Source organism: Stegodyphus dumicola, chromosome X1 (genome assembly GCF_044657685.1).
Source record: "Stegodyphus dumicola isolate Sdum_Otavi_A_Nest chromosome X1, ASM4465768v1".
Classification (NCBI taxonomy): Eukaryota; Metazoa; Arthropoda; class Arachnida; order Araneae; family Eresidae; genus Stegodyphus; species Stegodyphus dumicola.
Window position 1 is genome coordinate 66,354,784 of NC_140780.1, and position 15,729 is coordinate 66,370,512.

At 32.2% G+C, this 15,729-nt stretch overlaps 1 protein-coding gene across 1 annotated transcript in view; it reads right to left on the bottom strand.

Annotated features, from left to right (window-relative positions):
• Window positions 1-7,214: 7,214 nt before the first annotated feature.
• mspo (M-spondin) overlaps window positions 7,215-15,729 on the bottom strand; it is a 131,944-nt gene continuing 123,429 nt past the window's right edge. Inside the window, exon 5 of the mRNA XM_085807082.1 lies at window positions 7,215-7,438. Within this exon, the coding sequence (XP_085663208.1) occupies window positions 7,236-7,438 (203 nt within the window). The 3' untranslated portion in view covers window positions 7,215-7,235. The remainder of the gene's footprint in view (window positions 7,439-15,729) is intronic.

Here is a 15,729-nt window from a genome sequence, read left to right on the forward strand (position 1 = left end):
GCAATTGCTGACAGATGGCCGTGGAGGTAACATCAGGAAGTATTCATTATCCGCACACATTTGTTTGGCCATGTTCGTACTTGAATAAACAACAGAAACTCAAGGCACAAATCAAATGGCAAATATACTGGAACGAATGTGAACAAAGCCGTTGCACGTACTACTAACATAACACAAGTAGACGACAAACGCAACATTAACTTCCCCGCAATTAACAAGATTTTAACAGGACATGATGACTTTCACGAATATTTTAATAGACACGGAGTCAGGAACACCAACCTTTGTGTCTCTGGAGAAATTGGTACTCCAGACCATTATCTCACTATCTGACCACTTACCATTGGACACCACCTTAAAATCCCCACCAACAATACACAAGCTTTCTGCAAGTTTATGGTAAAACAGTGTCATCTGATGGCAAGATAGCCCAGATTATCGAAACGCTTGCAAAACTCGGAGCTGACCTATGCCTCGTTATAATTATTTTTCTTTTTAAAAATTGTATTTTAGCTTTTTGGGGGAGTATTAGTAAGAACAGTGCCTCGAGGAAGAATTTAATATTCACTCAGTTTGTTTCTGGACCTTTAATTCTGTGTACTATTACTGCATTTGGACATTGAGCAATACACGTTTGCAAGTTTTTGTAAAGTGTTGTTTTTGTAAAGTTTATTTGTAATGTGTACTATTGTAAGTGTGTGTTCTGTTGTAAAGTAATTTGAGTAGCGGAAATAATGTAATAATTATGCAAATTGTGTAATTATATCCTGATCCACAAAGGCTGTAATATCTTACCATGTTATTTCATGTGTCCCTTTATGCCAGAAATGCGGGAACGCGAGGCAATACCACTTTAAATCTTTAATATGTACATCGATATTATCACTAGTCACTATTATATAGTCGAGGTAGATTAAAAGTAGATTTTCCGAGGGACAGGTCTTAAAGTTACATCCATGGCTCTTTAAAAGGTCGCCGCTGCTCCGCGTAAACGCAAAGGTATTGTCAGTAAGGCACAAGTGCCTGATTTTGTTATAAATGCGGTTTTTTGAACATCCTCGGGTTTCATTATTGCTTGAAAATACCCCTGTGTAAGATCTAACGTGGTCATGTATTTAATTGATTTTATTTTCCTCATGATTTCTTAGATTGTAGGCAGTAGATAAACGGGATGTTTCGTTAAATTACTATTTAGCTTCCTATAATCAACAACAAATCGCTAAGTCTGTCTAAGGCAGATTATTCTTTTTGCGGCATAGCACTACCGAACTAGCACACAGACTTCAGTACGCTACTCAATTATATCTTGTTTAACGTTATCACACCGGTGAGGCTTTGCTGTACAGAATCTCTTACTTTTTAACTAAATTTTATGTTGAACTATTTGGATTACACACGTTTTGTCAGAAAAGAGATTAGTTAAGTTTCTTACCAGGTCTTCTAGATTCTTTTTATATTCGGCCTGCATATGTCCCAGCTCCAAAACCGGTGGTTGCTCTACTTTATTCTTCTTAGTTTGCGTCTGTAATTGGGCTGTCCCTTCGTAAAAATTAATTTGTGCCCCTGCTGTTTTCAAAAATTCCATATCCAAAATAACTGTAGTCTGTAAATTTTTAATGATGAAAAAAATTGTCTTTTGGGTCTCATTTTTAACCTGAACATTTAAAGAGGCCCTTTCTATACAAGTATAAGGTTTGTCTTGTACGGCAATAATTTTTGTATTTAATACACTAAACAGTTGATATCTTTTAAAATTTTATGAAAAAATTCTAAGAAAAGAAAGTTTGCTTTCGCCCCTGTATCTAAGAGGGCCTCTGATGGTACATTGTTTATCAAAACCTGAATAGGCCAAATTATTTATGTCCACTGCATTTAATCTTACTTTAGAGGGATGTCCATGCGAGCGGGGTAACTGCATCCTCATCCCATCAGTACCAAGGGATTAGTTTAACTTCTGGTTCTCCACACCTGTTTTTTATCTGGCGGCTTATCTTGGCCAATCGCCAAAACTATTCATTTTATTTCGAGAGCCTTTTCTGCCGTTGAATCTTTGCCTGCTTTCCGCTATCGGCTTACGAAACTGTTCGTCCAATCTCTGTCCGTAATCCACTATACGGGTACTTTCGGCCACTTTCCTGCTTTCAAATTTGAATGCCAACTCAGATTGGCTACTCCAAAGTGTTTCTCAGTTCAACGAATTCTTGGATTTGAGGGAAAAGTAGGGTTAAAAAAATATGAATAACTTCGTTATCGGGCCTTTTCCCGTACTAGGGGTTCCGTTTTGCGAGTAGCAATATCTGGCGGCCAGTAAACTGAAGTGACTATCGGGGCCTAAAATAGGTGTCCTGATATTTGATATTTAGTTATGTACAGACTTAAATATTTCCTGCTTCAGTTTGTGAGTTTTGCTAATTTTTGTCGTACTGAAGCAAAACGTTTTCTGTTTTAATGCTAGAACAAGTACAAACTCTCAGAATCCATTGACTTCTTAAAATGTTAGATTTCGTAATTTTTGCAAAATGAATTTTGTAGATTTAGATTTCCATAATATGAATATTTTCTCTATTTAAATCGCTTTAAAATTGGAAGTATATGCCTGCGATAAAGATTGCGGAAATAACGGCCGCATAAAGGATATCTATGGACACGGTGTACATCTTTTTCCACATGCAAAACCAAAATGTCAGTCATTCTTAAACAACTTTATCAAACAGCATTCATGATCTTTCCACTCGTGAGATATTATATAAATAAAATTAAATAAATATAATATGTCTAATAAAAAAGTCTGTGAGACATCTTTGTTTTGCAGAAAATTTTTATTTTTTATTTTCAATGAATATGTTCACTTCTGCTTTCTTACAGTTCTTCGTTGGTGTTAATGGTTTTCTAACGCTAGTATTACGAAAGCAGTCATTTTGACCGACCGCAAATGAAATTAAATTTTTAGCTTTTTTTTTTTTTTTTTTTTTTCCTTTTTTAAAGATTTTCATATTTTTTTATTTTTTTCAAATATTTACCAAGATGCAACTTGGTAACAATAAGTAATTTGGCTTCTTTTAAATGATTATTTTTCTTTATATAACTGCCTAGAATTACAGCTAGTGGACACTTTGTTCTTCGTCCCTTAATTTTGTTTAGTGTAGCAGCGTTTTGGGGCCATTTCTTTGAATTTACTTTTTATTTTCATTCCAGACCTGATTCGACAGCAACAGTGACAACAGAAGTGAGGCTCCCATTACCCAAAGTGGTAATGTCCCAAACAGGTTTCATGCTTCTCACCTAAATATTTTAGCAAGATCTTCGTTTTGTTTTGTATCACACAGCGCTCTTCATTTTGCTTGCAATTCCAGGAAGTAGTTGTGTTCCAAAAAGTCGTCAAAGGCAAAGAACAAGCCCAATTAGAAAACAAAAACAAATTACATATTTTGAAAATGGAGAAAATCAATCAAAAACTAAGAAATAGCAAATTATGGTACAGTGTGGGATAAAATTACTTCAGCAAATTCACTTGTAAGACTTCTTCTTCATAATGTTTGCAAGAAGCAGGTGCTCCAACTAATTCTGCTAAGAGAAAAGTAATTGATCGGAAAGCAAGCAATGCATGGAGTCTTTTTATTAACGAAAAGATATCGCATCATATGCAGCATTGCAAAGAAGCCGACACAAGTCGAGAAATTTAAACTGGAGTTCGTAACTTGATAAGCCAGATGCTTTTATTATTCTACTTTATGCTGGTGGAGCTTTGGCTGCCAAAGGACTTTGTTTTAAATTTATGGTGCAAATCCTGAGATCCAAAATTCTTCCGCGAAACATGAGACGGATTCTTCAGCCTAGGGACGGATTCTTGCAAATAATGAAATATTTGTGCTTTGACTTGAAATCAGTTAGATCGCAAAGATTGCAAACTGATCCAATTGCTCTCACTTCAGAGGTATGGAGTACTTTTATTGGGAGTAATTTATTTTGTTACGAACCAGGTGAAAATAATTCAGTTGGTGGACAATTGTTTCCTACAAAAGGCAATATGCCGTTTTATTCAGTATAGGTCTCAAAAACCCAATAAATTCGGCATAAAATCTTGGCTTTTAAGCTGATGTGAAAACAAAATATTTAGTGACTGGATATTCTTATTTAGAAAAAGATGAAAGCAGACCAGTTGAACAAACTATTGAGGAGAATGCCATTTATCTGTTGATTGAGTCCTTTTATAACAATGAAAGAAATCTTAATAAGGACAACTTCTTTACTTCTTTGATTTTAGCAAATAATTAGAGAAATAACGGTATCAGCTATGTTGGCATAGTCAACTGTGGGAGGGGGGTGATGAATAAATAAAAGACAGCCCTATTAATTAGGAATATGGAAGATGTATTCTAGTAAAGTTGCTTTAATAAAAAAATGTCTTTCTCATGAAGTCGTTTCATCCACCTCTGGAAGTTGCAGGAAATCAGAGAAAGACCCGAGGTTGTGAGATTTTATAATGCAACCGAATGTGGAATAGACATTGCCCGAAATTATTACGTCAAGTCTTACTCAAGTCTTACTGCCCACGTTGACAAGTACATGTGTTTTTTATTGGCCTTAATTTATCTATGATAAATTCATGGATCATTCATAGTACTTGCAATTATTCTAAATGTGGCTGAACAGCAGCAAATATATTTTAATTTCCTCAAAGAAGAATCATCTTGCTCCTATGAAAAGCCCAACAGACGTTCTTTCTTCAAATAAGCGTAAGCAATATCAAATTAGCCGATTAAAAAAATAATAAAACTGTAAATTTTTATGCAACGTGCAATAAATATTTGCTTGGGCTTGGGCTTTGAATGAGGAGAATAATTAAATCAAGCTTTTGTAACAACTCCAAAGACGAATGATGCAAGTAATTTATTTCATTTTAATATTCTATTCTTCTAATACTCGTGATTTATCTTACAAAATAAGAAACATTTTATTTTGCGAATATCTAGATAGAAAAAAAAATTGTCATGCGTATAAGATTAATACTAGTGATTTATACTGTAAAAGAGAAATTGTTGTCATGTAATTCTGTAAAATAAAAAATGCATTAAAAATTGTTGAAAATTTTTAACTCCGTAACAAAAAAAAAAATAATTTAATGAACTAAATTATAACATGTTTTATTAAAAAATACAAAAGCGTTAGATTTTTTTTTTGTCCATTGAATAAACTTTGGTCAGAATGACCGCATACCTTAATGAGAGGTAAACCGAAAATGCTGTAAAGCTAACATTAATAAATATGCATATATATATATATACGATCAGCAGAAGCTAAGTGCTCACTAAATAGACACTACCAGAAAATAGATTGTAATCGCATATCCTATGTATGTAAAATCATAGCCTATGTATATTAAGACAACCTATAAAATGTAATTATATACGAGTACATTCTCCCTTCACAGCAGAATTTTTTTAAGTATACTTAAAATCAAGTAGAGATGCATAAATTTCATGACAGGAATGAGTACCTGGGGTATGGTTTTAATCTTTTTTGCGCGAATGAAAAGGCCACTCCTTAATGAATCACATTAGAAGAAAGAGCAGTTCCTGCTCGAAGAAACATTGCCTAATAACCAAGTAAATACTGTATAGTTTATTTTTTCTTGAAATTCTTCGTTAAAAGAAGTTGAAACTGCGTGATTATATGGCGTTGAAAACTCGTTCTTTTATCAAAAATAATGTTCGAATAATGATTATATGATAAATAACATCTAAATCTTCTTTAAGCAAGATACGTGTAATTATACTTTGTGCAAAGTATAATACACAGGTTATAAGAATAGACAGATTTTTATCGTTACTGTTATTTTAAGGAAAACAAGAAGTAATTAAACGAGTTTACAAATCTGAATTAGGTCCTGAAAGATGTACTTGCTAACCACATTTCTCGCAACACAGAATTTCAATATTGCTTACGAAATTCTGTGGTTCAGTTTTCTAGAGTAGATTAAAATCTAAGTTGCTTCAGTTAAAATAAAAATTTTTAATGCTTTATGTAAAAATAAGAAACAAGTTAAGAAAGATCGATTACGCTATTTTCCTAATTAATACTCTTATTTCATATTGTAAATGTAGTGATGTAAAATTAGAGAATTCTATTCAATAAGATCGATTACGTAATTTTTGTAACTATTAATCTTATTTCATACTTTAAATAATTTATGTTTGGTACGAATTTTTTAAACATTCGTATAGAATGATGGTGAGAGAGAATTATAAGAATAGACAGGTGAATCTATTCTTTGTTTTAAAACCTATGGTATTTTGCTTTTGTTTGTTTCTTTCACTGTTATTAATGTAAAGCTTTCTATGCTTTGATTAGTATGTGTACATCATTACAAATTATTTATATGTTTGAAATAAGAAAGAACATCCCCTTTCTGAAATGTTGAAATACTTAAACAAGAAAGAAAACCGCAAATGCACCTCTTGTTATTGGATTTTTGCAAAGTTTCACACTTGATTGCAAATAAGCGGAGATCACAGCGAAGATTTTATTCTTAAGAGAGTTTTTCAAATTAAAGTGAGTACTTACTAATCGTAAAATATACCTACGGCATCTTGTAACTTCATTTTAACAGTAACATTGTAACTTCATTTTTATTTCATGTAAGACCGAAATCCGATAGTATGCACACAATAATGCTTTTCCCTTTAATCAAATTCGGAAACAAAGCAATCACTTGAAACAAAGCGATCACTATGAGAGGAATCTCATAGTTGTCAATTACATTCGAGAATTGTTTAAAAACATTCATAAGCAGAAAAAGTGGTGTTACTGACAAACCGCATTCAGAAACACAGAAAGAGTTTCAGAGAGTAATGAATATCAAGATCTCTTTGATAAAGATCCGGTTTCAGTGTTGAAGAAATTTTGAAAATGAATGCGCATGAACTTTCTGTTGTTAATAAAATAAATATGTAAAAATACATGAATGTGTTCAAGTCCTCAATATCTTTTATCTGTTTATATAATTTATATACCTAATAAAATATTTTAAAGATAAAAAATAAATATAAATAAGTAAATTAATGTTACGAAAACTTTGAGCATCGATTTTGAGAGATTAATGATGTTCTGTGCTATTGATGAAGTTTCATTGTTGCGAAGTATTGAAAACAATAAGACAATAACCCGTTTGAAAGGATCTTTTGTTGTATAATTGGGAAAAGAATGAGTAGCTCTTTTAGAAAAGCATCTTTTATTCACCGCCATGAAAAAAATGCTGTTTCATTTGGACAGTTTTCAGACACTCGACACCACGTAGTTTCTTCAAGGGGCGGACAAGGACGCCCACTTCTTGACGCAAAGTGAATTACTTTCCTCTTCCTTGTTTTCTCGCCAATTTCACAGCTTTTACTGCAAGTGCTCCAATCTGACCATTCGCTCACTCGACACGATCTCGGACCTGAAATTGAAGAGTTTGAATTCAAGTTCCGCTCATAATTTTAGAGAAATATAAGCTAGAGAGTTAATTAAAGAAACATTTTTACGTTACAATTCACAAAAACCAACTTTTGTGCATTGTAACGTAAAAATGTTTCTCCAAATGCAAAATCTCCTGTGATCCGAGCTTTTCTTGTTTAATTTTATAAAAAGTTGAGTAAATTCCCCAGACTAGATGCTTTAATTCTCTAATTTATGAGAGAAATTTAAAATGTGTAATCTGCTAATTATATCGTAATATCATGAAATAAATCAAAAAATAATATCCTTAGTGAAGCACTATTAAAAATATGGAAATCAAACTTCACAAAAACATAAACCATTGGGTTTATAAGCAAAATACACAGTTTAACAGAATAATGTAAAACAAATTTATAACTTGACGAAGTTTTCATTATTGTGGCTAAAATTATTTAGATTATACTACAGGAAAACCAAAAGTATATAACTGAATAGCGAAGAAGTTTATAAATGATAATATAATGAGAAAGGGTATGTATTAAAAATATTTAAAATTGTTTTTCGAAAAGGGTAATCCAATAGACTTAAATAAAACTTTAACAACTGCCACACTGATATATAATTTTGCAAGTGCTAGACTGATTTATATTTTTATAACAGCTATATTCTACTGATAATGTGTTAAACAAGTCTAACATGAATGTGAATTGTAAACAAAATTTTACAAAAATCTAGACGTACCTGTGACGCACAGTCCTTTCTTATTTAAAAAATAAAACAAAATGCACGAAAAAAATGCAACACATTCACTACACGAAATTCTGATCATTCAAGATTGGGAAATTCCTTCATGAAACCGAATTATCAAGATTATTTTGCTATTACATATATAACTGAATGCTCTCTCGTTTTTCCTTTAAACAAACCAAATATTGTAATATACATAATAGAAGAAATAATAGAGACATTAAGAAATGCTCATAAACTTCACTTTCTTTTCCCCTGAAAATTTAAGTTTGAAATGTTTAATATGACGCATTATAATTTATTCAATGTCGTAATGCTGAAATATTTCATAATTCGAATGTTTGTGATAAATGTTTTACTGTTTATTGTAAATAAACTTCTAAGATAAATAAATTAAAGCTACAGAAAATAAAATTTTATTTTTCTTGAAATTTTCGAGTCAAATCATTTTTGCTTTGCTATTTTAAAAATAACTTTTCACAAATAAACTGTAGTGCAGAATAAAAGAAAAAAATAAAACAAACTCGAAATTTTCGCATGTATATTACTGCTGCCGAGTCACAAAGGTCTCAGGCAAAAAAAAAAAAAAAAAAAAAAAAAAAAAAAAAAAAAAAAAAATTTCCCAAAATCAATAGTTTCACTGTTATTCTTGGTACTTCTTCAAAGATCAGCGAAATTCAAATCTGAGTACATTTCTATTTTAAATAGAGTTATGCTGTAAAACAAAATATTATTTGACTACCACCTCAGTGAGCACACACTAGGGATGCTCCTTTTCATACTCCTTTTCCAAAACTGTAATATTAAAAAACGCCAGTTTTGACAACTTTATCGAGAAGTATTTGAAGATCCAAATGCCAATATGTTAATGCTTTCGAAAGTTATGTAGAGTCTACGTGTTCTTTTCGGGAGCATTCACAGTAGACCCTACGTGAAAAGACTGCATAGCGAATTCTCGCTATGTCTTTGAAGAACAGATACTACAGAGGAAGATTTGAATAACCTTTTTATTTCAACTAACACAGGGATCGGCAACCTGCGGCTCTTTTGATATAAAGTTCCAGCGCTCAAGTTCCAAGTTCCTCAAATAATATTTACTGAAACGAAATAATATATACTATAATACTGAAACGAAAATTTTAGTGGCTCTTTAAAAACTGGGAAATTTTGTAATTTGTAAACTTTGGCTCTTCCATTTCAAGAGTTTGCCGACCCCTGAACTAACGTAACAAGACGCACTCACTCGGTGCTCACAATTCACCACCACTTGTGGCTAAATAAACAAAAAATAAGAATATAAAATCACAATAAATTATGATGGCTAGACGACTGGCTCCTTATTTATCTAAACCGCTAAATCGGCTGCACACAGCAAAGCTGAACCTAGAATATCAATATAATCTGAAGAGGGTGCCTAACACCAACTAAAGAGCTATTTCAAACACGCAGCATAAACTCGGAACTAACTCCACTACTACTCCTCACGAACTCCTGAAACCGCAGCTTAAGTACTGCTTCTGAACACACTTAGATTTTGCATACTACGTCATTAAAATTTATATTCCGGCAGGAAACTGAAATGAAGAGGTAAAGGAAAGTCAAACTAAAAACAATTGGTTAGAATAAAATAAGGTCTTAACAGTTAGTAGAAAAAAACTGGTGATTCGTATTCACATTCTTCTGACATTAATATGCTTTTAATTTTCCTTAAGATATAATAATGATTGATGCTCATTAATTTAAAATGTTAGTTTTAACAAAACCTAATTATCCTAAATGTTAACTCTGGCGTCTTGCCGTCCACTGAAGAAACACCGAACGCAGAAGAAGGTTTTAAAATGAACCTTTTCAACAGCTCTTCAGCTTAAGAATTTAAACAGCCTGCACCACAAGTAGAAGTTCCCTTTACTTTTGGGATTAACAGAAATAAAAGTTTAATAAATAAAGTAAAATTTAAGTATTTGAAATATGATATTTACAAGACAAAGCGCGCGTTAATAGGTTCAGGTCGTCGACTCTCGCAAGCCAGTACAGCCAGTAAGTTTACAATCGAATTCAAGTAAATTCAAAAGCTAAAAGAATTTAGCATCGGCATGATAAGCAAATGCTGCCACAAGCTCTCTCTTAAATTCAAGAACAGTGTACTTATATACATTAACTAATCTCCATTCTGATGGGAGCCGACGAAAATAGAAGTGACATTAAAGTTAAAGATAATGCAAAAACGGGTTAAAAATTATAAAATCAGTTTATATGGAGCCTTTAGGATGTTTTATATGGAGCCTTTAGGAAACCTTGCATTATACCATAAAAACTTTCATGGTCTTCTTTTTTTTAATTATTTAATATTACTCATTAAAAGAATACTGAGGTTTAACCACTATTAATATATGGAAATCAGTATATTTTAGAAAGGCAGGGAATAAATAAATGACAAAATGTAAAATTACACCAATTTTTTGTTACAGCAGCAGACTTTTTTTCGCCACCCTTTTCAACAGTGGTTAGTGTTAGCCTATCCAGCTACCATCGGTTGCCGGTCGTTGGGCCAGGTATCGAATCCAGGAGAAGCTATGGATGTTTATAAATGTTTAGTGCCTTCGTGGCACTGGGAACTTAAAAAATCGTTGGATCGAAAGTCTCTTTGAGAGGGTTACGAGACTCTCGAATTTCGTCCTCCAGCATGTTTTCGACGAAAACTGAGACGGATATGAACGAAGATGTACTCTCATCTATAAGGTGCTTAAATACTTTGTAAAAGACAGGAACTTTCTCTTTATTTTGGCCATGAAGATTTCATGTGCTTCATCTAAATTGCATTCAGATCAAGAGAATATGTAACAAAATTTTTCTTTTTCCCTCCAAAATCTCTACAATTTTTAAAGGCATTTCTTTTTAAATAAAATACTTTCTTTTGCAAGTACTGAGCAGGTGAATTAAAAATTCATCACAAACGTTTAAAATTTGTGACTGCCCATGCAGACTAGAATTTAACCATCTGCTCCGGAACTAATTCAAAGAAGCGATTCATTTTACTGAGCCAATTTACTCCGATTCCAGAAAATGGAAATGTAGCTCTTTTACAGTTCACGGAAGCTGTTGCTGGAGGCATGCCAAGAACGGAGATCTTCAGTAAAACTTGCCATTTAAGCATTTTTAACAAATATATACTATTAGTATCTCTCTCTCTATATATATATGCACCATTTATTATTTAATAACTGTTATCAAGAACACATTTTTCATGCTTCTTAACAGCCTAGTTGATTTCCAATGCCCTCTTCCCTCGGATCAGTAACGCCTCTAGATCTCTTCTGTACTCATCGGTTGGAGATAACGTGCACGTTGAAAAACTTTCATTTGAACAATTAAAGCCCTGCTTCAAGGGAAATTTAATGCGCTATACGACAAAAATGACAGAAGATTACTCGAATGAAACAAAGGAACTACTGCTTGTTAACTTATTGATTATTTAGTATCGTCCTCATTATTCAGTTGAAGGAAAAGTGTTTTGCAGACAGCAGTATTTCTTCTTTTTGAAGAATTTAAAACACTGAATTGCATTTTGAGTCATAAAAAGAAAAACAAAAGCTTACTGTGGGACAAGCAATAATATCGATTGCCAGAAAAGCAGTCACAAATAAGGATAATGATGTACGTAAGCATGTGGCGCTAGAATTGAAGCAAGAATCACATCATTTGTTAGCAAATTGAAATAACCTATGCGGCGTTCAAGCAGTTACATGCATACGAGAATTGAGAAACGGACTCGTCGAAGAAGAAGCAAGAGTACTGTGGTTACTTGGCGAAAACATCCTTATCATTCCTCTGGGAATTTCCGTATCTTACCATCAAAAACTGCTGCGGCATTCAATGTTACTCTCTTGATAAGTCCATTTCTGAATTCTGCAATGCAATGATTTCTTGGACGGCGAGTATGGCAACTTACCTCTATTTTAAATTATGTAATATAACGTCTGCTTCCTCTACCGTCACATGTTGAAGTTTTCATTTTTCTCATGGTTGTAACTCCTTCATTGACTATTGGGGTTATTAACCTTACGTTAACTAGTGGTTTCCTTACCTTACGTTTTCTAAATTAAAATTCGTTTAGTTTTTTTTATTTTCTATTCTTTATAGACTAGAACAAGATGACCTTCTCGCTACAATAATTTACAAGTTTTACGGCTCACGTTTTTATTTACTTGTCATGTGCATGCAGTCATAAATCTCATAATAGTGCGCCACCACCAGACTTTTAACTTATAAATGAAATATAGCTTTAGTTACCCAAATTTTCTGTGTTACAATACTTCTGTAGACAAAGAAGCTGCAGTGCATTAGTTTAAGGCTAAAAAGTGTATTGGGTAGAACTGGAAGTTAATATAGCGAATAACACTTAAAGTAGTATTTGAAATTTTTTAGTCATCATAATAAAACTAATAATTTATTTTGAACACCCAGGTTCTTGGATCGAAATGCGTTAAATACCAAAATGCGTTGGTCTTTAGTTTCAATTTTATTTTAAGAAACTAATGATCTGCAGCATAATTCGGAAGATTTATTCTAATTAAAGATATTTTTCAGCTGTAGAATTAAAGATGTACGCAAAATTTAAATCAATAAGCATTACTTCGAAAGAAAATAGTACGGCTTAAAATTTTATTCCTCATTTATGGAAACTGATTTGACAACTCAATATGCATGCTCGTTTCTTTTGGGTAGTAAGCAAGATCCAGGTACCAGCTGTTGTTAGATACATTGAAATGCTTTTAAATTTGTCTGTTTTTATCCCTACCGATAATTTATTACATTTACCTTTTTATTTTCTATATTATGAAAAAGACTATTCAAGGCACATTTATGAGCGTATTTAGGGGAGGTGATATTGATTCGTAATTTATTTTTGGTTAGATAATTCTAATGACTATTTTAAATTACTTTCCCATTCTGTGCAGAAAATTCAAATTTTTATTCAACGTGAAAAAAAAAATTGCAACTTTGTCACAAAATAATAAACTCCCGAGCCAATTCTGCTATGTCTTATTTGAATTTCTGTTCACTTTAAGAAATGTACTTGATATAGTTCCGACAGATGATTATTAAGATAGTCTACATGATAAAACCAGAAACAAAAAAAATTATCCTTAGCATAACGAAAGAATATGCGTTTATAGCTTAAGAAAAAAGCAAAACTCGGGTTAATGAATTCTGATAAAATTTGTAATCCTTATATAGAATTATTCAGATATTTAAAATACAAATTAAACATTGTGTGTACGTATACTGCACTGAAATAATTTAATTTTTCTTTCCATAAAATCCGACTGAAAAATACCCATCTAAAAGTGTTTTGATAACTAAAAGAATACGAGTGTTTTTCATAATCCCATAGATTCAACACAAAGCCTTACTGAAGGATTCCAATGCTGAATTCTTATTTCACAGAACTTAAATAACTATGAATAACAATACATTAAGGAAAATAAATCTTAGAAAACGAGAATGATAGCATTAAAATTTAAATGCATTAATTAGCTATTACTTTATCGCATTTTAATTTTGCGAAAATGTATCAACGAAAAACTACTAGCCCTTTTCTTCAAAGCCATATATGGAGGAAGGGGGAAAGTAGAAACGATGGTTTTCTCTATATACAAATGTTACCACAGATGTTTAGACAGAAATGAATTTTCAAATTTCAGCAAAATTAAATTTTTTCTTTTGTTTATTACATTTAACTTAATTTTGAAAACTCTTTAGAATGTGAATTATAAACCTCAGCCGCAATTATTATTATTATTATTATTATTATTTTTGTTCGAAAAGGAAGATTATATCGATAAGAATGACACGAAAAGTAAAATCGAGAAAGCAGTTAATGAGCAGCTCGCCCAGCAAAGCAATCATTGCACCCTTTGAGTTTTTGAAAGGAACCGAAAAGACCTTGTTATTTTTTATCTTGTTTTTTTATTCTAGCATGAGTTCATGGGCATGTTTTTTTGTTTATTTTGTAAAAGAGAATGAGTAGCAGACGGTTTAAGAACAGCTTAAGCGTTGATATGAATAGCTGTGTTTTAAAAAGAAAGCTCTTTCACGAGGCATGTAATTGAAGATCATCTAAAAATCAAGCGTCAATCAATCCATTCAGGAAAGTTCTGGTCAATAGGAAAAGTATGACTCGAAAATAAGAGGTCAATAACCTCAAATATAGCTTCACAGTATTTCTTTTGGTCCTTCTTTTTAATGTCTGTGTATTTATATACGTGGGTATATTTTTTTCATTTTCGGAATTTTCTTCATCAAACCATCAATGTTTCTAGATATTAATTTAATAATTAACAAGCTTTAATTTTCGTCGATGCATAGCAAAAGACAGTTCGCGAAATCGAACTCGAATATCATTTCAAGCGCAGTTCATTACATTTCATGTTAGAATTCAAAATCAGACCCTCGACATATATTTATTTAACAAACGAGCATACATGCATGTGTGTTGCATATACATTCTTGTGTTTCCAAAAGCCTGTAAAGTTGAATATCTCTTGAATTATTTGATCGTAGACCCATGTTTCCAATGTGTGAAATGAATGAAACTTAAGAAAAGGACTTTCAGCGTACAACAATTTCGGCCAATGTAATTAAAATATGTAAAATTTAAATTTTTGCGTGCAATGGAAGTTTTGATTAATAAGTCTTCCCTTATCTTGCTAATGATAACTTTAAATAAGATTATGTAATACGCACAGTTATCTCTGAAAACATTTGTCAGATTTGTATAATATATGCCATTTCACACTGATGAACGGACAATATAAAATGTCAATTTATAATGTTCCTCACTTCTTGGTCTATGCTGAACGTAGAGGAACCTAATGAACTGTGAAGCGACTTATCGCTGAGTTTACGTGTATAACAACAAAGTCTACAGAAGGGTTAAAATACTTTTTTATTCACTGAAAGAATTATTCACAAACTGCCCTTTCTCGGGCGTACAGGGAAGTCTCGACTCGGGCTTCAAATGAAGATAAGAAAAATAAGAACCTAATCTAATACTAAACTAAACTGACTTAACCAAAGCTAGACACAAATACCTAACTTAGTCGGCCTTTAATTTAACTTAGCCGTCGATTATCAACAGGCACGTACTATACGGCCGAGCGTAGTCGATTTAATAACTAAGTAGCCTGACGGAAAGCACGCACAACTAAAGACGCCCAAACTCTCTCTCTCTTGAAATAAGCTGAACTTTCCTTAAATACTCCTTCTAGCTTAGCTGTATACAATGCGATATTAAAACCTCATTCTGGTAGATGGGAAACGAGAATAGACAGTAAAGCATGCTTAAACTTAAAATAGTTGTTAGAAATTTAAAGTAACCTCTACAACTTTCAGTGTAAACTGACTGATGTTTAACAAAAAATTTTCAATTTAAAAATTTTTATAAATGGGAAATTGAAACCTGTTCTTTTAAATTAATGCTTATTCTAATGTAAAAGGTGTCCTTTAGAATTCTGAATTCGAAAACTTATATGCGTAGCTATT